At 36.0% G+C, this 23,864-nt stretch overlaps 1 protein-coding gene across 2 annotated transcripts in view; it reads right to left on the reverse strand.

The window, feature by feature from the left end:
• Nucleotides 1-14,624: 14,624 nt before the first annotated feature.
• mrps9 (mitochondrial ribosomal protein S9) overlaps nt 14,625-23,864 on the reverse strand; it is a 108,363-nt gene continuing 99,123 nt past the window's right edge. For both annotated transcript variants that reach the window (XM_072577584.1, XM_072577585.1), the window contains 3 exons: nt 19,558-19,666; nt 17,349-17,518; nt 14,625-15,772 (listed from right to left, as the gene is read on the reverse strand). In XM_072577584.1, the coding sequence (XP_072433685.1) occupies nt 15,681-15,772; nt 17,349-17,518; nt 19,558-19,666 (371 nt within the window). In that variant the 3' untranslated portion in view covers nt 14,625-15,680. The remainder of the gene's footprint in view (nt 15,773-17,348; nt 17,519-19,557; nt 19,667-23,864) is intronic.

Genomic DNA, 23,864 nt, shown 5'->3' on the forward strand with positions numbered 1-23,864 from the left:
AAATGCACTGCGGGGTTTGATGGTCATTTTCTGCCTCTCGAAACTTCCGAAACGCTCAATGGAAACACAAGCTTCAACAGTCACGGCTTATGAGGAAGATTTAAAAAATACTTCTATCACGCCCACCCCCACCTAAACATGGAATTCATCCACTCACATGGAAAGCAAAATACTGCGGGTATTCGGGAAATTTGAAATAATAACAAAATAATAAAGCTGGAAAAGCTCAACAGGTCAGGAAGCATCTCTGCAGAGTAACAGTTAAATGTTTCAGGTCCATCTGTGTGTTGCCTTCATCGTTTCAGTACTCAGTAGGTGAACAAATTTCTCCTGGATTCCTTATTGGATATATTGGTGGTTTCATTACTCATCAGTTTTCCCATTTCCAGAGAAAAGATTCTCAGCCTATTCAGCCTTTCCTGATTAGTATACCCATTAAATTCTGGTATCACCCCAGTTCTGATGGAAGATTGTTTACCGGATAAATTGTTCCTGTCCCAGAGGCTGCTTGACCTGTTGAGTTTTCCCAGATTCTTTTAATTTTTATTCCCCATTTAATGTGGGATCAAGAAACTGAGAAACAACTGCACGAAAGTCCTGAAATACAGATAATTCAAGAATGTTGTCATTTGATATTGTAGACATTGACACACACTACACCAAAACGAAATATTGCACAAAAATGTAACTGAACTCGGGTTCATAGACTTTAGACATAAGAATCGCTCCCTTAATCTGGGTATTTTTAGAGGCTTTTTACAGACAGGTGTATTTTTCTGATCTAATGAAGGTGAAGAACCATTATTTTCTGGACTAAAACATTCGCCCTGAAAGGAGCCATTTAATGTATTTTTTTTATCTGGAGTCTGTCATGAATATCTGGAAAGCACACATTTGTGGCTTTTGTATTTACACAATGTTGTTAGTTAGATTAATGTATTATATTGTTTGCTTATATTCATTAAAGGTTGATATCATTCATCAACTCACTATTCCAGCTTTATGTGATTGTAGATCTCTACTGAATCTGGAACATCTAAGCTGAATTAATTGAAGAAGTAAATTTGAACCTTTATAAATTATGTGAACTCCAGCTTAAAACTTACAAACTGGTAATTAGAAGTTAAACAAAATGTCAGCAATAACAGCAGTTCAGGCAGATTCAATGGAAGAAGAAAGAGAGTTAATGGTGAAAAACTTTGGGATTTATTTTGCAAAAACCAGTTTTGAGTTGAAATTAGTTAATTTATGTGATTTGTAAATGTATTTTTAACAAAAAAACATCAAAATAGATTATGTGTAAAAGGGGGAAAAAACACCCAAAACTATATATATGACAACTTGGAAAGGCCATAAACAGCAAAAACAAAAAAAACCCTCATTTTTCTCTGCTGGTAATCTCCCTTACAGACACTCAATCCCAGTGAAATATGATTCCCATTCTTTACTCTAAAGTTCCTTACACAACTGTCAATAATAGTGGTGCTGAATATTGATGAGATGTGATTGTCATAATTACCCTCTGTAATAGACTAACAAACTGATTTTTCCTCATTAAATTTTAAGAAAGGTTTGCTGCTTTTACCAGCAACTTAGACTGCTAAATAGTACAGGTGCTGGTTTGGATCATTTTTTCTGAACCAAACTTGCTTCTGGCCTTTGGCCTATCTGAATCATGAACCTTAACTTCATAAACACATCAGCCATCACCTCACAAATTGCTTGGATACTTGTTTAATTAAAGTCACATGATTTCTTGGACATACTGATTTCGGCCAATACTAACGAAAATATTTCTGACCATTTAAGAAAAAAAGTCAGCTCCACAGAATCAAAAACCCATCTATCTGTACTTAGAACACAAATTTCCAAATAATAACAGAAATCTTTTTCACAAGTCCCCCAGAAAAAAAGGCACATTTAAGAGATATCATTTTAGTTCTATTAAAGTTTTCTCTTATCACTACTTATATTTTAACTTTTGCTGTAATAATACCTGCATTAAATGTAGATTGTCATAATAAGCATTTCTACACAACTTCATCTTCAATATGAACCTTTGTTTCATTCATTTTTGTGCTTGACCAAACGTCCATTATTATATTGACTCTTCACACATATGAATAATGTTTCAAATTATATGGTTGTAGTAGTAAACCCCAATAAAACAGCCTTAGATCACTCAAGGAAGGTTAAAAGATTATGATCTCGGTAGAGTTGTTGAATACGTACACGCCAAAATGTTATACAGCCAATATTGGGTCAGTATTTCTTTTGGCACAAGTTAAATTTTATGGGAAAATAATTGCCGGTTGTTCGATCCCCATCTTGTTCCCTATACATTTCATCAAAACCACAGTAAATTACATTACAGTCAGTTTAAACAGCTTAACATAATTTGATGCTGCTAAAACTGATATGGTAGTCAAGTTGTCAAAATATTATTGACATTCTTTTGTCCATTCAAGTATCATGCCACAGAGTGCTGAAATTTGGAAAAACTTTTGGATAAAAGCAACAATTGTTGATGTGCCAATAACTTGTTCTTTCAGGCACAGCAACATCCTAGGTAGCGCTTACTTTTGATTTGCTTGGTGCTTTTTGGTACTGACCCACAGAGCAGGCCAGATAAGTCATTTTTGTCTTGGCAAATTCACTTAGCCAAATGTATAACCAAAAATTTTTTTTAATTGATTACATAATTTATTCAAATCTTATAAATGTTGCCCTTTCATTTTTGGCTGTTTGTAATCAAGTCATCTACAATACATAGCATAATCCTTCAATGATCTTGTTGGTTATTTGTAGTAAAGGTTTATGCATTTTTCATTCTGAAGCGCATAACATTGATCAAGTCTATTTGAGCTTTCATGATGTTTTTGTTTCTCAGTCTCAATCAATAGCATGCACTAATGCCCTTTTAACACATCAGTTTAAAAAAAAATCATTAACTGTGCTTGTCTAATTGTTTCATTACAAACATTTAATTATGAATTAAATATGATTCCAACTTTGGTACAGCCTTGGCATTTCAATAATTGATACACAATCATGATGATCCATCTGACTTTGACACCATTGCAATAGGTGAGATGGCATTGTGACTCAGTTGAATAATGTAACTGTTCATGATAAATTTGATCTGTATGTCACTTTGGCTAACTTCACTGGGTTGAGTCTATATGTATGTTGTTTTATGGGTAATATATTCCATACATTAACATGATCGAGGTGGCATGTTCAACTTGGGAGGACAAAGTCAGAAGTCACATGATGCCAGATCATAGTCATATTTGAAATCACAAGCTTTCAGAGTGCAGCCCCCTTTGTCAGGTGAAATAAACCTGTTGGATTAAAAGCTGGTGTTGTATGACTTCTGACTACATTAACGTGATGTATAGCCAAAGATATTTCTTTTGAATTATTTACATACATTCAATTATGAGGTTGCAATACCTTTTGTAAGTCACTGCAATAGTTTTCTGGGAGATAGCATATTATTCTATCTAACTTTTCAAACATCTCCATATTATTGGTTCTGAATAACAGAGGTCAATTTAGGAATGTTCAATTTCAGATTATTTTCCAAACGTTCTGAATATTTTATTCCACTCACTATCTCTTTCACTATTGTACATATGCTTCTGTTTGGAAATTCTCCCTGTCACAGTATTACTTTAACATATCAACATGACACAATTGCTGATATTTTCTTCTGTCTGGAGTACACACGCTGTATAGCTAACATTATTAAGTGTATTTTGATTTTATAAGGTCCAGTGATTCTTGATTTTCATGGTTCTTTAGAGATAGGTAACAGCACTAACATTTTGTCTCCAATGTCAAAATTCCAAGCATTGGTCTTTTTAATTGTTTGTTGAGCACCCTTCAAATGCTTTTCAGACTTTACATATGTTAGTTAGATTTTCTAAGAAACTTGACTCATATTCAGAAGTGTAGTCTTGTACTTTGCTTCATAATGTTTTTCTTTAATTCATTCAATGGGTCTTTTCATCGCATGCCCCTATATCAACTCCAAATCATGGAATCCTGATTGGCAAATAGCAACAAGTTAATTTCTTTATCCCCACTCACAAGGACATACCTGATTTTAAAAAAAAATCTCTAATCATGGTCTTTACAATTTAATGCCATTATGCCAATGCTGTTCAGGCTTGTGGATGGTAAGGTGAAGGTGAAAGCTTTTCTTATTCCCAGATTGCTTATTATTTATTTGAATTATTTCTAACACAAAATTTGAACCTTGATCTGATCATACATCTTTGGGTAATCCATAATGTTTTTTCAAAAAACAAACTCTCCTACTACCATTTTTATTGCATTTCTTTCCTCAAGGGACTGCCTCAGTAAATCTTGCAGGAACATCCATAATTATTAAAAACATATCAATTCCCATCCCTGGTTTTAGGTGACAAACTGGCACACTCCATCAGGAGTTCTGAGTAATAAGGAAGGGTCACTAAACCTGAAACTTTAACTCTGATTTAGAGTCAGAGTCATAGAGATGTATAACATGGAAACAAATCCTTCAGTCCAACTTTGCCATGCCAACCAGATATCCAAATCTAGTCCCAAATCCCTCTAAACCTTTCCTATTCATTTCCCCATCCAGATCCTTTTAAAATATTGTAATTGTACCACCTCCCACTATTTCCTCTCATAACTCATTCAATACTCATAGCACATCTGTGTGAAAAAGTTGTTCCTCAGGTCCCTTTTATATCTTTTTCACGCAGTGGGTGGTACATGTTTGGAATAAGCTGACGGAGGAAGTGGTGGAGGCTGGTACAATTACAACATTTAAAAGGTATTTGGATGGCTATATGAATAGAAAGGGTTTGGAAGGATATGGGCCAGGTGCTGGCAGGTGGCACTAGATTGAGTTGGGATATCTGGTCGGCATGGACAGGTTGGACCGAAGGGTCTGTTTCCATGCTGTACATCTCTATGACTTTAAGTACCTTTCCCTTTGGAAAATGAAAATCAGAATCTCCAGTGTTCTGATTCTTTTAAGCAATATTTGAAGAATAATTTTCTTTGGCCATCTTGCTTTTCTAGTAGGTTCTGAGGGAACATGCTCCATCCTTACCACTACTACACAGTTTTACTACCCACTTCCTTTCCTGATACATTGTTTTTCCAGGGCATTGGTTAGGGGCCTTTAGTATAGGAGCAAGGATCACTTCCTGCAGCTGTACAGGGTATTGGTGAGACAACACTTGGAGGATTACATGCAATTTTAGTCTCTTTAGCTAAGAAACAACATAATTGCCATTCCAGCAGTTCATTGAAGGTTCACCAAGCCAATTCCTGAGAAGACCGTTTGATCACGAGGAGAGATTTGTATTAGATTAAATTCACAGTTTCGAGGAATGAGAAGGAATCTTATTGAAATATATAAATTCTTAATATAAGAGGCTGGTTTAAAAAAAATCATTCATGGTATATGGGCCAGCATTTATTGCCCAACCGTAATTATCCAAAGGACAGTTAAGAACCAACCACATTGCTGTGGCCTGAAGTCACGTGTAGGCCAGATCAGATAAGGAACAGTTTCCTTCCCTAAAGGATACAGAGACGATGTTCACCCTGGTCTGGGGTGGTGGTGGTGGTGGTGGTGGTGGAGGAGGAGGAGGGGCCAGAGTTAGCAGAACAAAGGACACAGTGGGGGAAGGGCAGCATTGGTAGAATAAAGAGTCATGGACCTAAAATAGAAAGTAGACGATTTAGAACTGACACGAGGGAAATATCTTTTCTCAGAAATTGAGTCCCTGTGGAATTCTCATTTTTAAAATCACGCATGAGACGGAGATATTGGTGGCTGGGTCAGCATTTATTGCCTAATCTTAGTCCCTGTTGAAGAAGTGGAGGTGAGCTGCCTTCTTGAACTGCTGTTTTCTATGTGCTATAGGTAGACCCATAATGTCTTTAGAGAGGGAATTCTAATATTTTGATCCAATGACATTTGCAAGTCAAAATTGGATAAGTGGCTTGGAGGGGAACTTGTAAGTGGTGTTGTTCTCATGTATCTGCTGCCCATGTCCTTTTAGGTAGTAGTAATTGTGTGTTTGGAAGGTGCAACTTTCTTATTGATAGTTCATCTTGCTCCTGCTGAAAGATGTTGGAGGAGTGACTGTTTGTGGACATGGTGCCAATCTAACTGGCTGATTTGGATGGTGTCAAATTTCTCAAGTGTTATTGGAGCTAGACTCATCCAAGCATGTGAGGACTATTCCTTCCCATTATGATTTGTGCCTTGTAGATGGTGACAGGCCTTTGGGAGTCAGGAGCCTCTGACCCGTTATTGTAGCCATTGTATTTATATGGTGAGTCTAGTTCAGTTTCTGTTCAATGGCAAGCCTAGGATATTTATAAGTGGCACCATTAAATGTGAAGGGTTGGTGTCAGATTCTCTTATTGATGTAACTATTGCCTGTGGGACAAATGTTACTTGCCAGATTGCAGTCCAAGCCTGGCTATTTCCAGGTTTTGCTTCAATTTAACATGAGCTGTTTCAGTATCCAAGTTGTCACATATGGTGCTGGTCATTGGCAAACACTACTGTAAGAGATATGAAAACCAAATTATTGTATATATTTAGGACACTCAAACTGTCAAGTGGTATGGGGAGGAAAGTGTCTGGTGCTCAGATAGAACATCAGCCACGATCATGCTTAGCTGTACAGGCTCAATGGGTTAAATGGCCTACTGTTGCTCCTACTTCCTATGTTTCTATTTTAAACTTTCCCATTTATCATTCACAATTAGCTTTAAGCTGTTTGTCTATTATTTGTTTTTACTTCATTTATAGGTTTTAGTCTTTCCCCTTTATTACTTTGACATCCTTCTATTTGCTCATAAAATTAATACCATTTCCATCTCCAGATTTTCTATTCCTGCAAGTTGTGTTGACTCTTATATGACTATGTAAATGCCTATGTAAGATACCATAGGTATGTATCAGAACACCCACTTCACAGACTGTTCGTACTTTATGTTTATCTAAGCAAAAGTTCAGAGTAAATTGAATACTATTTTGGAATTCTTCCTTCATCATGATTACACTCATATTCTCAAAAAATTTCTATAGCTTCAGTAATTAAAACTACTGATTCTACTGCATATTTTGTTTTCTTGCAAAATTCTACAAACATCAGAATAGGTTTATTTTCTTTACTCCTAACTTTTGATTGATGAGCTTCAGCAAAAAAAAAACATAATAAGCATTAAGTATTGCCTTGGACAGTTTCATAGCATGCAGTTTGTTGTAACAATCAGGATAATGCAACACAAGGTCAAAAGAGCCTTTGGCCACTTCACATTCACAGCCATTTTTTTCAAATAAGGCGAAATACCTTTCAACTGCTTCATCTGTAAACATACTGCACTAAACAAAGTTAAATCAAATCTATTTTCTGAATCAGAACCTTCCTCTGATCTACTTTCATTTCTTTCTTCTATTTCACTAAGTTTTCTCTAGCCATGTTGCCTGATTATCCTGCGTTTAGATTTCGAGCTAATTTAAATATACCACTTCCCTTTTGTTATTTATCCTTTTTCTTACTGTATCAAATCAAAGTTTCTTTTTTCTTTATTCTTTTGCTTCAATTTCCACTTGCTTTACTTTTCAACTTGTTCTTTTCCTTCCATTTATTGTTCTATTAATTTCTAGTCAAATTTTAGCTAATTCTGGTGGTCACATATCAGTTTCAGGTTCCCCTCTTATCTCTAAATGCATTTTTTCCTTATGAGATCTTATTTTTTATTTCTACCTTAAATTTACCTGCTAACTCTTTCAGTGTAGCCTCAAAGATTTCAAATAATCATTGTTCCATTTTTACTTCTAGAAACCTTTTAGCATAGACAAAACCATTTTCACATTCCAATCTATGTGATATACCTCACATTATGCCTAATACTTACACTTACTCATCTCTTCAAAAGAAAAAAATCAAAGATAGTTCTTAAATTCAACAAAATTCCATCCCACTAAGAGCCCCCAATTAAATGTGATTCTAGCTCATGTTGTCAGATCTGAACATGAAGCCTGGCCCAATAAATCATAAGTTTTATTTTTGCAATTTTATTACCTTAGTAGTCAAGGGGTTGCCAAAATGCGTTTAACATAAAAACAAAGTTTATTACCAAACAAAATCAATATTTCTCTCATTTGACAGCTCACTAGCATCTTATCATAATAAAGAATGCACCTGTACTCTCTTTTCCTTACAATATCATTCATTCTTAATGCCAGTGAAGATTCTCCCCGATTCTTAAGTCTAACATTAATTACTGAACTGATAATACATAATACTACTAGTTAGCTTGGAGGGGTGCAGCTTCAACTCACTAAAGAAGCTTGACTCATCCAAAACACCCCACTTGATTGGAACCAATTCTAAACCTTCAATATTCAGCCCCTCCATCATCCATACACAGTGACAGCTATATAAATCATGTACAAGATGAACTACAGCAAATCACCAAGGCTCCTTCAATAGTACAAAGAACAGAATTACCTGAAAGTACTCCAAGACACACATCACCCTGACCTGAACTCTATTGCTAGTCCTTCACAGTCGCAATGAAAACATCCTACTTTACTACAGTATCAATGTGGACCTACACTGAATAAGTTGCAGTGATTGAAGAAGGTAGCTCACTAGTACCTTTTAGAAGGCCATTAAGGTGAGCGATGAATGATACCCTAGCCAGTGACACATATGCCACAAAAGAATAAAGAAGCCATTTATGAGATGTGGCAGAACTGTGGAACTTTAATCAGAACCATTAGTTGTGGGATATCATAGCTCTATTGCACGCTGATTCTAATGCATGGGCTGGAAGTATTTCTGTATTGTAACTTCACCTTGTTGACACCATCTTTCAGATATGCCTGGTGCTGCTCCTGGCAAGATCACTTGCACCCTTCACTGAATCAAACTGATTCCTAGCTTAACATTAAGCATAGACTGCAGGTTACTGATGGTTTGAGTAAAATTCTGTTGCACTTAATGACCCCCACCAAATCTCATGAATACCCAGTTGAATTGGCACATTTATTTGCCACCTATCCCATTTGGCAAGATGCAAATGGAGAGTAAGTGGAGGATTTACTTTCAATTTTATTAATTAATTAAAGTTAAGTTTCGCCAGCTGCCACTGAAATACACCACCTGTCCTGACAGCAGTAATCTGAATCTCTGGATTATGCACTTTCTCTTAATAGAACTGAAGATGGTGTGCAGTGATAATGACAACCTTAAAAAGCTTGGATAGAGAAAACTGCTTCCAGTAGTGGAAGGTTGGGAACTTGGGGATAGTGATTTAAAGTGATTGCCAACGGAAACAATGTCAGCATAAGGAACATAGTTTATATGCAGTATGTGACTCCAATCTGGTACGCTCTGCAGAGATTCAATTGTGACTTTTAAAAGGGGATTAGACTATTAAGTGGGGGGAGGGAGGGAGAAAGAGACAGAGAGTCAGAGAACCCAGGGATGGGACCAGCCAAACTGCTCGTGCAACAGGGTAAATGGCTTCTGTTTGCAGTGTATTCATTCTATTAATTCAAGATTCTATGTCCCAATTTGATCCAAGTTAGTAACGAAAACCACTACTGATTGGCCTTGGAGGAGGAAAAAAAAATCCACATCACATGCAGATTTTTTTCCCCCATACATACACGACAATCATTAGTTTATAATTTGTTTTTTAAAAATTAGAGTCAATTACAAAAGAATCTGGCATGGGTGTAGAACATAGAGATAAAATAGGTTACTGTTTATGCTAAAAGTGACAATGTCCATCACTCTATACTTCTTGACTACAGATCACATCATAAACTAATATTAATGCAAATATGGGACAGAATTTCTCAGAACAGCTTCCAATCCATTAACACTACTTCAGGAGGAAGTGTGCGCAAAACTCTGTGTAAACTGGGTTACTGGCAAAGCAATGCCTATACTTTGAGGATATATCTAAAGAATTTCTGGCAATTGCTGTAAAGCGCATCAACTGCAAAACTAAACATAAATGCTTATACATATTATCAACAGTATCGTCATTTAGCATTCAACTTTTAAAAATTCTGCTTTTAATTTTCACTTTGCTAAGTGGAATCCTACCCTAAAAGAATTTAATATGCATTTCCATGTCAGTGATTTGCCAGATTGGGTCTGGACTGGTTTTCTTGCATGATTTTACAAAAAGAGAACAGTTAATGAGTAAAATCAGTGATAATACACAATAGACCACTGATCTGTATCAGCTTGTTTAAACATGGTTTCAGTTCCCCTCCAAAAGAAAATTAGCAGATGAGCATTTCCATCCTCTCAGGTACAAGAAACCACTAACAAAAACTGAGTAACAAAGGAAATGAATTTTCCAAAATTGCATTTAACAAATAATTAGTGTGCAGCATGTTGCTCCCAAAAATGTTTTCTTATGAAAGTGCTGACGTGGAATTTGGTTTCATGTCAAGGTCTCATTATCACCATACACCATCTTCGGTTATATTGAGTGTGACAAGATCTCCACAAAGAAAATGGCTTAAGTAACAATTATTGGATTTGGAAAAGAATGATGAGCTTCTTTTGAGCCATTAGGCTTAATAGTCAAATAGAGGTGTCATCTAATTTAGAAAATAATTTGGCCTCAATCCAAGGCTGTATGGTGTCAAAGTCCCTTTTATAGAGCAGCTTCTTAACAGAGTTGGTATGAATGGACTGTGGAACTGATCATAGTCTTCATCTTCTGAAAGGGGAGGGGAATGGTGTTTGAGGAAACAGCTGAAGATAAATGGGCCAAGAGGATATCCCTGAGAAACTCCATTAGTGATAGCCCAGAGCTACAATAATTGGCTACTGGCAACCAAGATCATCTTAGAATCAGTTATGATCCCAGCCATCCTTTGTTTGCCTTTGATCCCCATTATGCACAGCAGGTCAATCAAATGCTGCATGCTGAATTCAACTAAGCAGCATCAGCTTGCAATACTGACAAATGACTAATGGCCATTTAAACAAGGCACTGTGGAATGTCTAGCATCCTCAAAATTATCTACCCTAAGATATAAAGAAGAAAGGATAATTGTTGACAAAATTGGCAATGTAACAAATAATATGTGACCTTGCAGAATATTAACCAAATATATTTGCTCTCTCTCTCTCTGGGTATTGGTTTTTCTTACATAAGAGAATTATTTTGCAAATAAGATATAAATGTAAGACCAGAAAGCTGTTTCACCCATTGAGCCTGTCCCTGTTCTGTCAATGAGGTCATGAATGATCTGAGACTTTGTTCTGCCTTTGTCCCATCCCAAAATGTCTGGATAAAAAAAATCAGTTTAATCTTTAAAATTAACAATCATTTGGGGATGGGATCCAAACCTCTACCTTCCCTTGTGTAACATGCTTTTTAATTTCACTTCTGGAAGTCTGGTTTTAATTTTAAGTCTAGTTCTCTAGTTCTAGATAGTCCAACTAAGAAATATAGTATTTTTCCCCCATTAAACTGTACCTGTTCTCCTTACTACCTTGAATAATTAGATCAAACCATTCAATAAACTTCCAAATTTACAGCAAAGATCTCTTGAGATTGAGTTATCATTCTGATGAATCTATTCTGCACTCCCTCCCAGGCCAATCTGCAGTGCCCAAATTACTTGCATGTCTCCAGAAGTTAAACCAGACTTTTGTTTTGCTGAAGCATGTCTATCCACTTGTATTTGATCCTCTAACTATAAAAATCAGCATTCCATTAGCCTTTTGGATTACTGTCTTCACGACATTTAAGTTATTTATAAAAGTCCCCAAGTCTCTCAAGACATCCGCTATTTCAGGCTTTTCATAACCGCAAGGCCTTTTTTAAACATTTCTTATTCATTATAAAAAATGAACAATCTTGCAAAACAACATAAGAGTTCAATATTAATCTAGGAAACAATTTTAAAAAGGAAACAAACTGTTGGAATACAAGCAAGAGAAGTTAGACAAATTATTAAACATATAGTAAACTCTAAGGTAATTCAGGTTGGAGAAAAAATGGTCTATTTAAATAGGTAAAAATCATTGTTTGGATTATATTATAATATTATTACTGCAGATAAACTTCAATAGATAGATTATTTTCCTTCTCCTTGATTTGCACTACTTAACATACTCAGTTAACCAAAAATACGCAATATTTTTGTTGCTGAAAGCCATTTGATTTACTTACCCTAGTGAAAGGGTATTTGGTTGCATATACTGACACCTAGTGGGAAGCTTTTATGTGCTACACATTTACATAGTCTAAACACAAGAGTTCCTTTAAAATATGAACTTATACTCTTTGATCAAAGGATAATAAACATAAGGCAGATATTTCTATATTTGGCACTGTCCTGCAATCCTGGTGACTATTATACAAAGAATGACAGTAAGATGGACAGTAAACACACCTAAAATTTGCTGAGAGATGCATCTTGAAGATTTATTTTATGTCAGGAATGTCTATTAACAAAGAATTCCAATGAGTTACACTAACGTAGCAGGAGTTAAGGATAATTAATTTGTTACCAATGGTGTGGTGAAATTCAAAGTGGAATAGACAGAGGGACAGAGCCAAAGACTGGAGAAGTAGTACCATCGTAATCAGACTGTAGAGAATTAGGCCACTGAAGGAATTCATTCAAAAGTGACTTTAAAGGGTTGGAGAACTAGAAGATAGTTAACCTAAATGATGGCAGTGAAAATCACAGATTTATTTGCTGTACATCTCTATGATTCTATTGCAAGACTGGCAGGAATATAGACAAGCTGTTTTTTCCAGAAAAAAAAGCAAGGAGAGAATTACCAAACTTGAGTCTGGAAACAAAGCAGTTTTGACAGTTTCAAAGGCAGAAGAAATTAATATTGCAATGAAAGCAACTGGCTTTGGTGATGTCAATAGCAGAAAATGAAAACTGTAAACAATATGGTTCAAACCAAGAATGTGACCAAGGAGAGGGAGCAAATCAGTGGAAATGGGGTGCTGCTTGTGGTCAGTGCTAAAGGTGATCAATTTGTTTTTTGCAACGTTAGTGGGGGTAAGTTTTGACTCTCAAATCTTGAATTTCGATAGTGAAATAAATTGCAGATAGAGCTGGGTATTATCATGGCATAAAATAAATTCTGAGCTTATCCTCCCTAGGATGTGCTAACCTTTGAGTGCTAGCCTTGTCTTTGCAGTAGTACTCTCACCTCAGAAAGAAGAGTTGCATGGGTTTAGAGATCACACTCAAAACCTAAGCACCTCCACCACGAGATCTCCATGGAAGTACCGTGCATTAACTCAACTGCACACCAAACTTATTTTGACAGCACCTTATTACTCTGTAATCTATGCTATTTAAAAAAAACTGAAACATCATAAGAATATTACCATTCTCTATGTTGCACAAGCCATTGTAAGTAATACTTTTTCATAACTGCTCCATTGAAATCAGTGGAATCTCCTAACTAATATTATTAAAGTATAATCAATGCTAATAGCAGTGAAGAAAGAAGGCGTATCATCACCAGTCAGGATTATGAGAGATGGACAATTTAGTTCATACAATTTACTTCATTATGCAAATATATCCCAAGCAAATAATTCACAAAACTAAATAATTTAAAGCTGTAGCAGATCCATTATATTGTCCATTGTGCATTAGTAATGGAAATGTCCTGTCTGAAAGCAAACAAGGTTGTTTAAAACTTTACACTGTACTGTATTTAAACTCCATTCTTAAAAATACACAGTCTGGAATGATGATAATTCTGGTAGTCTCTGACATCTCATGTAAATCACTTCACCTATTATTGTAAATCTTTTGATTATTTGACTAGGACTAGAATTAGCATACTTCCAATAATTGTGTCAACTCACATGTAATATAGTAAAACAAGGCTTTATGAGCATGTGTTGATCAAATAAATGTTTACAGATGGAAGAATAGCTTGAATGTAATAAATAGTAAGGAAGGTGGTTAATATCTATGAGATATATTATTGATCATCCAAGGTCTAGTTGTGGTACAGAGCCACTCCACCACCAGATACAAGAGAAAATATTTGTACAAAGATAAAATACCATGAGGTAGAGCTATACCTGTGGAACAAAGACAGAACAAAAATAATTTATAGTCTGCCTTCCAGGACATCTCAAAATGCTTCATAGTAAATTAGGTACATTTGAAATGTCGTCACAATTCTAATGATGGTGACTGCAGCAATCACACAAAGCCAGCTAGATTTCTCTCTTCAGAGATGGTGTGCACTTTTAGCATTTTCTGCTTATATTTCAGACCTGTCAGGATGGTCAAGACATTACATCAGCCAGGTTAACAGAAGGATTCTGCTCAAGTTCAATCATGGGATCTTTTATTTCCTCAAAGGTGCACTGAAGTGCCATGCCTTCCTGCATTATGCGCTCACGTCTCTGAAGTGGACCTTGAGCCTGTGACTTCCTCGGTCAGAGGGCAATGTCTAAAAGATGGATACCTAGAACTGTGAATATTTACTGTACTACAAGTTGTTCTTGATAATACTTGAAACAATATCTGACCAAATTTATTTTTACATTTAAAATGAAAATGGAGTACATGCAGCATTTTCTGCTTTTATTTTTACTGTTTGGCTTTTGCAATGAAATGACCTTGACAACTTTAAATCAAAATATCTCCATACATACAACAAAGTTGAAGACTGTATTGACAGTCTCTGCATTGGTTGCTCTGAAAATCTCTTTTTGATAATATGGACTCTCTCTGGGAACACTATGAAATAAAAGGCAAGATTTAACAAATAATAGCTTCCAGTGTCTCATTGGCAGAAATAAATGTGTGAAGATATGCTTCAAAACAGGCTCTGGTCCTTGGGTTTAATGCCTAAAAAGGTACAACCTTAAAATCCCTAGAAAAACAGTCAGAAATTTTAGTCACTTAATACAAACAGCATCACTGCAGGGATTACAAATGTTAACAGCAGAGTGTGACAGTTTGTATTAGAAGTTTTGATTTACAATGTTGCAGTAAAGCAAACATTAAACAATTGATATAAGTAGAAATCAGGCATGACATCAAAATAAATTTTCCTCTCTAGGAAACTAAACAAATGTGAAAGCAATGATGCAAATAATGGAATTAAAAAGAACCATGCTTCATGACTAATATGTTATTGGACTCATAAAGAGAACAAGTTTGATAAATGCTCACAAGGATTACCACATAGTTACAATAGATTTAAACTTGTCATGAAGTGTAAAACTGATATTGCAGATTAGTTGTTCATTTTGGAAACTCGGCAATTTCTACCCAAAACATACGGACTAGAAAACGAATGTATGAAAAGCAACCACTTGAGGTTATTGTGAAAAGAAATGAATTAAATATAATGTTATGTCAGCATACACAAAAACACCACATTTACAGTCTGATAATAATGATTAAGAGATTCATTCCTAGAATTTTTGCAGATAAATAAAACCATAGGTAAACTTTGTTCTCATGTGCAGGAAATTGAGATCTGAGACAATAATGATCTTGCAAGCCCTCAAATATGTTCGAGCAGGTGTCCATACTGCAGGTCTTGTTGAAGTTCTGCTTCTGATTTCAAACCACCTCAGGGTTGCTTCACAGGAAAAGGCACTGATTAACGTTTCTTCCATGTGAACTTCCTGCGGGCTCCCTCCTGACCAGGCTTCTTCCGCTCTCTCACACGAGGATCAGGAGTCAGCAAGCCAGCTGCAAACAGTTGAAACGAAAGTGAATTCAAAAGGTTAAAATTTAAGCTAAAAAGAATTCCCAAAGGTATTGATTCTAACTTTTACATCTCCCCATGAACAGATGAGAATGGGAAAATAATCTAAAGGCACATTGGTTTAATCACTACTGTATAATTATAGGTTTAAAAATCAGTTTTAAGTTTTGCATTTTAAATTGTACAATATTGTAGCAATTGTCCATATGCACTGCATATAATTATGAACTTATTGATACTCTTGTTTGGATACATATCTCAAAGCAAAAAATAAATGCCAATCGTTATGTTTAAAATTATTCAAGTTACATTGGTATAAATAGATAGCTCTACTTCTACTAGCTTAAAACCATAAGACACAGGAGTGGAAGTAAGGCCATTCGGCCCATCAAGTCCACTCCGCCATTCAATCATGGCTGATGGGCACTTCAACTCCACTTACCCGCATTCTCCCCGTAGCCCTTAATTCCTCGAGACAACAAGAATCTATCAATCTCTGCCTCGAAGACATTTAGCGTCCCAGCCTCCACTGCACTCTGCAGCAATGAATTCCACAGGCCCACCACTCTCTGGCTGAAGAAATGTCTCCGCATTTCTGTTCTGAATTTACCCCCTCTAATTCTAAGGCTGTGTCCACGGGTCCTAGTCTCCTCACCTAACGGAAACAATTTCCTAGCATCCACCTTTTCCAAGCCATGTATTATCTTGTACGTCTCTATTAAGTCTCCCCTTAATCTTCTAAACTACAATGAATACAATCCCAGGATCCTCAGCCGTTCCTCATATGTTAGACCTACCATTCCAGGGATCATCCGTGTGAATCTCCGCTGGACACGTTCCAGTGCCAGTATGTCCTTCCTGAGGTGTGGGGACCAAAACTGGACACAGTACTCCAAATGGGGCCTAACCAGAGCTTTATAAAGTCTCAGTAGCACAATGGTGCTTTTATATTCCAACCCTCTTGAGATAAGTGACAACATTGCATTCGCTTTCTTAATCACAGACTCAACCTGCATGTTGACCTTTAGAGAATCCTCGACTAGCACTCCCAGATCCCTATTTCATAGATCAGTTTCATCTTTTTTTGTTTTAAATAGAACTTCCAAGATGTCGTTTCTCAAGGCTCTGTGATGTACCCGAAGTGGGCAGCTCAATGCTTGATGCTAAATGCTCAAAACCATTTATCCATTATGTTAAATATACTGTAATTAGTCTCCAAGCTTTAATTACTACTGATCTTACTCAACACAACAACAATAATATGGATGCCAAGAGGGCCAAAATTGGCTCAATGTATTTTATATTTAATTTACCTTTGTCTTTTCCGACAGAACTTCGTTTTTCTAAACTAAATGTTATGTACTAACCATGTCTCGCACCAGGAGACGGGAGACAAAAATAATCTTCAGTGAAAGACGGGCACGTCTGTTTGCTATATATTTTAAACCTTGTCCTGACTTAAGTGGTAAAGAAAGGTCATCTTTAAGGTAATATTTTCAACTTGCACATGTAAATGCAAGATGCAAATTATTTTGTAAGTTTGACTGATATCACAGTTACCTTGCCTCATGGATTCCACCTCTTTCTCGGTGATAAAGCTAAGCAAAGCCCTTGAAGAGGCCAAGCGAATTGCTCCTGCTTGTGCAGATATGCCACCTGAATGTACTGTACATTCCATGTCATGCATTCCTAGTCGGTTTAGGAATTGGAAAGGGAACATCAGTTGTTCTCTAGAAATCACAGGGAACAAGTTAAAACAGAAGTTTTATACTTCTATTGATAGCATAATTATTTGCACATGGCAGTACTCATGGCGAGTCAGAGGAGATTATACTTGCGAGAAGGAGGGGCACATGGACACTGAATTAACAACAACATAATCATGCAACAATTCAGTATTTTCTTTGGTACTTGTAATTGACACAAAGTAAATATTGAAAGCATTGACTATGAACTGTTATATTTTAATAAATATATAACCATTAATAAATTTCCTTCAGCACATAGAACAAATGAAGAAATAAATGTGTTTTCTTCATTTTATAGCTACAAAAGGAAGTTTGAGCTTATACATAACATTTAATTTCAACATAAATTATTTAAACATAGCTAGATTAACCCCGTTACTCCAGACAAAGCTTTCCAAAGGCTCACATTATTTCACAGTATTAATAATAGTTTTCACTACTGGATAAAGGGCTAGTAACTTGCAAATACTGTCACTCTCTGAATTGCCAGCTTTGATAATAATGAATAAAAATAAGGGACGTTTTGTAGTTGCACAAGAGTAGAAATGTGGTATTATCAAATGGATTTACATGGTGGATTTACATGGAAGCTGCTGATTGCAGGATGATTGGAGCTTTAGGAATGCCATAGTTTCCTGAAGGAACTTGCCTCTGGTAAAATATATTTTGAAGGCATTTACAGGATGCAAAAGTAAGAGTGTTTTTATTTTGGGATGGGGATGTGGATTTTGGAATCTAAGTAAACACAATTATTTTTGTACAAACAGAAAATATAAAAAATACTTTACGGGTCAGGAAGCACCTGTTGAGAGATACAGAGTTAACATTTTAGGTTGATGATCTTCTTGGCAGAGTGGGGGTGGGGGAAGAGGTGGAGCGATGCTGGGAGGTGGTAGAGGAAAATTTGGAGTTCAGTTCGGAGTTTTGTTAGTGGTGACCCATAGCATTAGAATAGGTTTTCAATCATCCAGGCGTTTTTGGGTAGCGATTATATGAGTTGGAATCCACTGAATTCTCTGACTTAAGGAACATTTCCAGACCCAAATTAATCGCCCATCAGAATTTTCAACTTCTTGGGCAATTCCCCGGGAGTCAGCTGCATCTGGACTGCAATGTGGTCTCGACATGAGTCTCCAATGTTCACAGTGGAAATCACTCTCTCTCCTTCAGAATATCTAGGTCATAGTTTTGAAGTCCTCAGCTCAGTGATAAATAGAGATTGGTCAAACCAATCTTCCAAAAATATTTTCAGTGTGATATTAAATTGATAGTAGTTTGCTGAACAATTCTTGTCTAATGTTTCTTATTCCATGTGCAATTTTGTTAAAGATGCAACAGAGGATGTGCAACTTCTGAACTTCTGAAATGTGATGCCATCAAGAGTTTAACTTTGCTTCAGTTAGAGAGTTGGATGCATCTAATTGAGCCCGATGATTTAGCAGCAAAGGATAATACTTGGGAACACCCACTAAAGCAAGTCCTTGGGCTGTACAGCTCGAAATGAATGAAGCCTTGTATCTGCAGTGTGAGGAATAGGCAAGGGGATACTCCTCGGTAGTCTAAAAATATTAACAGAACTGTGTAGGGGAAACACTTCCATAAGCAATGTCTAGCTTAGCCTTATTTCCTGGTATCGCGGGATCAAGTTTTCAGCACTACAAGATATTTGGCACAAGCACACAGTAAAATCAGTTTTTTCAGACTAACGTGTTAGAAAGTCCAAGGCATAAGCCAAGCAACATTTATAAACTAATTGTGACAATTGTGGGGATAGACAATGCAAAACAATAGACTGCAATGAACTTATGTTATTACACATTTGCAGTAAACTCATTTTATCAGAAAAAAGGATTTGAGGTCATCAAAACAAAACGCTTACATAAAACCAAAAAGATATGCGTTGCAATTTTTAAATTCCCCTCCCCAAAGCTGACCATAATAAAGTGTGCATAATTCTGAACTATATGTTCTTACATGTCAAAGTGCTACCAACCCACCAGCATCCATTAGATAATAATTACCTTTCTTGTAGTGATGGAAAGTAGAGCAAATAATCCACCCCATTAACTGTTATGTTTCCACTTCCATGATCTCGAACTATGACTGTTGCTTTTGCTGTTTTCCGTTTACCTAGAGTTAACATCAATTATGATTAATAAAACAATTCCACCACAATATTCCTCTTAAGTACAGACACAAGCACTGTTGACTATGTGGTAATTGTTTCACAAAGTGATTGCATTCGTGAGAAAACAACTAAGTTAAAATACAACCTGTTAAAAATAAGTAAATTCATTGTTTTAGTGGAATTAAAAAATACATTATAAGAGGACAGCTTTCTAATGTCATCTCACTAAATAAAGCGTTTTCAAACTGCATCAAAAGATTTTTCCTTCTTAATTGTGGAAACTTTCTACACAAGAGAATTCTTTGAGATCAAATACCTTGCTCTGATTTTTTTTGAAGGAATTGCACATCCATTCTCAGTGAATGCTGAACCTAACCGACTTAAATACATATTGAAACAGAGAACACAGAGATAGGGAACACAAGTTTGAAAGAGTTTGGGGTTGGAATAACAGTAGAATATAAAGCTGGAGTAAAGCTTAATTGGTCAGCCACAGAAAACGTACACAGGACTGAACATGTTTGGGTTGGAACAGAATAGAGAATGAATCGACAGGCAGCAAGATTAAAAATCCCCAAAATGATGTCAGCAAAAGAAAAGATGAAGATGCAAGGAGCTTTGAATAGTCTATTTTTTAAAAAAACTTGTCTCATTTATTAGTCAAATTTGATTAGTCCTGATGAATACACTACCTGTGGCTTGTGGGAGTTCCTGTTTTCTGAACAACCAGGAAACTTACTCAACTGATAGAGCTCAATTCCAGGTTGCGCAGCAGATTCTGTTACTACATACATGAGACTCAAGGCTACCAGGTGTACAAACATCAAAGATATAAAGCAATAGAGAAAAAAAGCAGTAGGGTATTCAGAAGAATCAGACCAAGAAAGAATGCAGAAAACTTCTAAGGTAGATTTTGAATGCATGAATGCACAAACAGCAAATTGGATTAGTGAGGTGTAGAGGCAAAAATCCACTTGGCAATATGAAATGGCAAAAAAAAAGTCCCAGTTCCAAAAAAAAAGGTCAGGATCTACATTCTCAGCTCATGGCACTACGGGACAAGTCAGATCTGAGAATGAAGCTTGACTTGATATATTCTTATTTTATTCTGTCAGTCACTGAAATACAGTGAACAAGGCTGCAGTTTATTTAACAAGAAATGTACTACACAAAAGCAGAAAACAAAAAAAAAGAAATCAAACTATCTGGATAGTGAAGACAATTTAGAAAATTCTTTAACACACAGCAAAACAGAGTTTTCAATCTATTTTCCAATACCAACCGAAATACAGATAAAGAAATTATCACTCTATAAACTGATTTTCCTCAATTTCTTTCCTGTGAACAGTGGAGTCTTATAACATGAATATCCACAAACAGAGATTAGACTTTCTCAGCTTCTATTAATGTACAGACTTCTAACAAAACTCTTCTGGTACGGTTGTATGCAAGCTAAACTTATTGTTTTAAACTGAGGCAAGTGTTTTCTCTGAGCTGTTATATATTAATTTCAGGAGAGAAAACTAAACTTTACCAGTCAGGTCTCCTCAACACTGCCTGAAAAACTTTCAATCTCTGGGTTTTCTAAACTAATATCAATTCTTTACTGTTATGAACTGAAAACAAGCCAATGGCCTTCAATGTTTATCTACCGGTCATAAATGACCACAGTATAAATAATGTTCTGTTGACACCATAGATCATTGTTCCAGAAGGACACTGGACTTTATTTTTAAAAGGAAGCCCTTCATAAAATTAATCAATACCATATGCTACTATTTTGTAATCTAAACTCAGTAAGATATATCATCCGAATACCAAATATTCCTGCATGAAAATCATTCAGAAAAAAACTCTTCCTTTAAAAATAATCAGTATCACTCTTTGGATATGGGTGTCATCGTCCATCCCTAGCTGCTCTTGTAGGTATTCGGAGTGGGTGGTGGTGGGAATTGTGATGTGAAGAAGATGATTACAATTTTAGAGAAAGATGATGTCCAGAAGCAACGAAGGACAGAATCTATTTGATTAGAGTAAAGAAACAACAGATGTCACTATTATAGGGTGCCCTTACTTAAAGTCAGAATTATGGTCCTGAAAATTACAACTCTAATTGAAGCTTTCCCATAGGAATCAATGTTAACACTTAAGTTAGGCTCTGTGAGACTCTCTTTAGCTTAGTAAAATTTGAAATATCATATCCATACCTTCTGAGTTGAATTAAAATATACATGTATTTTAAATTATTAAATTTTAATTTGCATAAACTAAATACCTACAAGGCAAGGAGAATCTAAAATTGATAAGGTGGCAATATTGGGGAGACTGTCTCTATCTGGAGTTAATGAAGAACCAGGAACAGAGGAGTTGCATTTAATGTTATGGAGGCAAGTGATGGGAAATTATGGAGGCACTGGCTCCACCTCCAGTCTGCTCTAGACTTGTGGTGGTGCCAGAGGACTGAATGTACATACATGTTTCATCCTGGTTTTAAAAAAAAGGTAAATAGTTAAGCCCAGAAATTATTGTTTTACTAAGGTGATAGGAAAGCTTCTAGAAATTATTATTAGGGACAATTTAACAGTCACTTTGGTAAATGTCAGGGAAAGCCAGCATGGACTTGTTAAGGACAAATCATGCTCAACTAAGACTTGCAGTCTTTTGATGAGGAAACAGTTGGAGGGTCACAGTATATCTGCTAATGCAGTACATATGGATACCCAAAGGCAAAATAGAGTGAACAGGACAATAACATAGATACAAAATTGGTTGAATGGCAGGAAACAGACAGTGGCAGTTACTAGATTTTCTCAAACAAGAGGAATGTTTGTAATGAGGTCCCTTGGAATTAGTGCAAGCACCCATTCTCTTCCTGATATACAATAGCAACTTAGACTTCGTGCAGAGCACACAATTTCAAAACCTGTAGATGATCTAAAACTTGCAAGGATTGTGAACTCGAGGAAAATAGTGCTGAACTTCAAAATGCCAAATAGATTGATGGAACCGGGAGACAAGTGGCAGATGAAATTTAATGCACAGAGAAGTGTGAAGTGATTCACTTTGGTGGGAAGAATGCAGACAGAAATTAATACAAAGGATACAATTTTAAACGAAGTGCAAAAGCAAAGGTCCTGAGTGTAAATGTACATAAATCATTGAAGGTTGCAGGACATAATATAGCACACAGCATCAAGGGCTTAATTAACACGGCAACACCATCTCAGGATCCCCCACGATCAATATCCTGGGGGTTATCAGTGACCAAAAGCTCAAGCTTACCATGTTACGTAGAACACAATTGTACATTTTTTTTCCTAATCAACCTGTTCAGAGATGTTATTATATTTCTGGAGCAGGCCCAAGTTGAACCTAGGCCTTCTGGTCCAGGGGGAAGGGATACTACCACAGTACCACAAGACAGCCCTACAGCTTTATACAAATCTCTAATCTAAATGTTCTACAGATGTACTATTAAATAGATATTTAGTGCTTTAAGTTCATTTCAATGACTTGCATCAGATGCTCATATTTGGTTTAGTGAAATAAATAAAAAAGTTCAATATTGTAACTGCTGCAAGGACAAAATCTGTTTTGGAGTTGATTGTACACATCAGCCATCACTTATACTCATGCTGACATGCATGCCTTCTAGTGATGCAGCTGTGACCCGCAGCCAATAATGCAGTTATCATTTGTTTAGTTTTCATCACATTGTTTGAAATTTCTCAAGTTCACAGTCTGGTTTAATTTACATTACTGAGAAGTTCAGAATCTGTGAACCATATGTATAACTGGAACATATAACATGGTAAACTCAATGTACAAGATGAAGCATGTCATATAAACAGCTGGAAATTAGCCAAACTCCTTTCTTGCACAATCTTTCTTCTATTAGTTGCTGTCTGCTAACCCAACTTCAGTAGGATTCCTGTCCCCAAAGTATGTAATACTATAAGTAACACATACATTTCAAAGTTGGTTTCTACTTAGCTGAAAAACATGATGTGTAGTTCCACTGAGCTTTTTTTTGGTGAGATGCCAGTAATTGAGAACACCAGAATGGCATTTATTACCACATTATTTTAACAAAAGTAGTGTAGAATCATGGAGAAAACTTCCAAATATCATAAGCAGCTTTGAGTAACAAAGAACTTGCAATTCCTCAAAAACTAAATTTCTGTTAATGGGCAATGGAAC

Source organism: Chiloscyllium punctatum, chromosome 9 (assembly GCF_047496795.1).
Source record: "Chiloscyllium punctatum isolate Juve2018m chromosome 9, sChiPun1.3, whole genome shotgun sequence".
NCBI classification, from domain to species: Eukaryota; Metazoa; Chordata; class Chondrichthyes; order Orectolobiformes; family Hemiscylliidae; genus Chiloscyllium; species Chiloscyllium punctatum.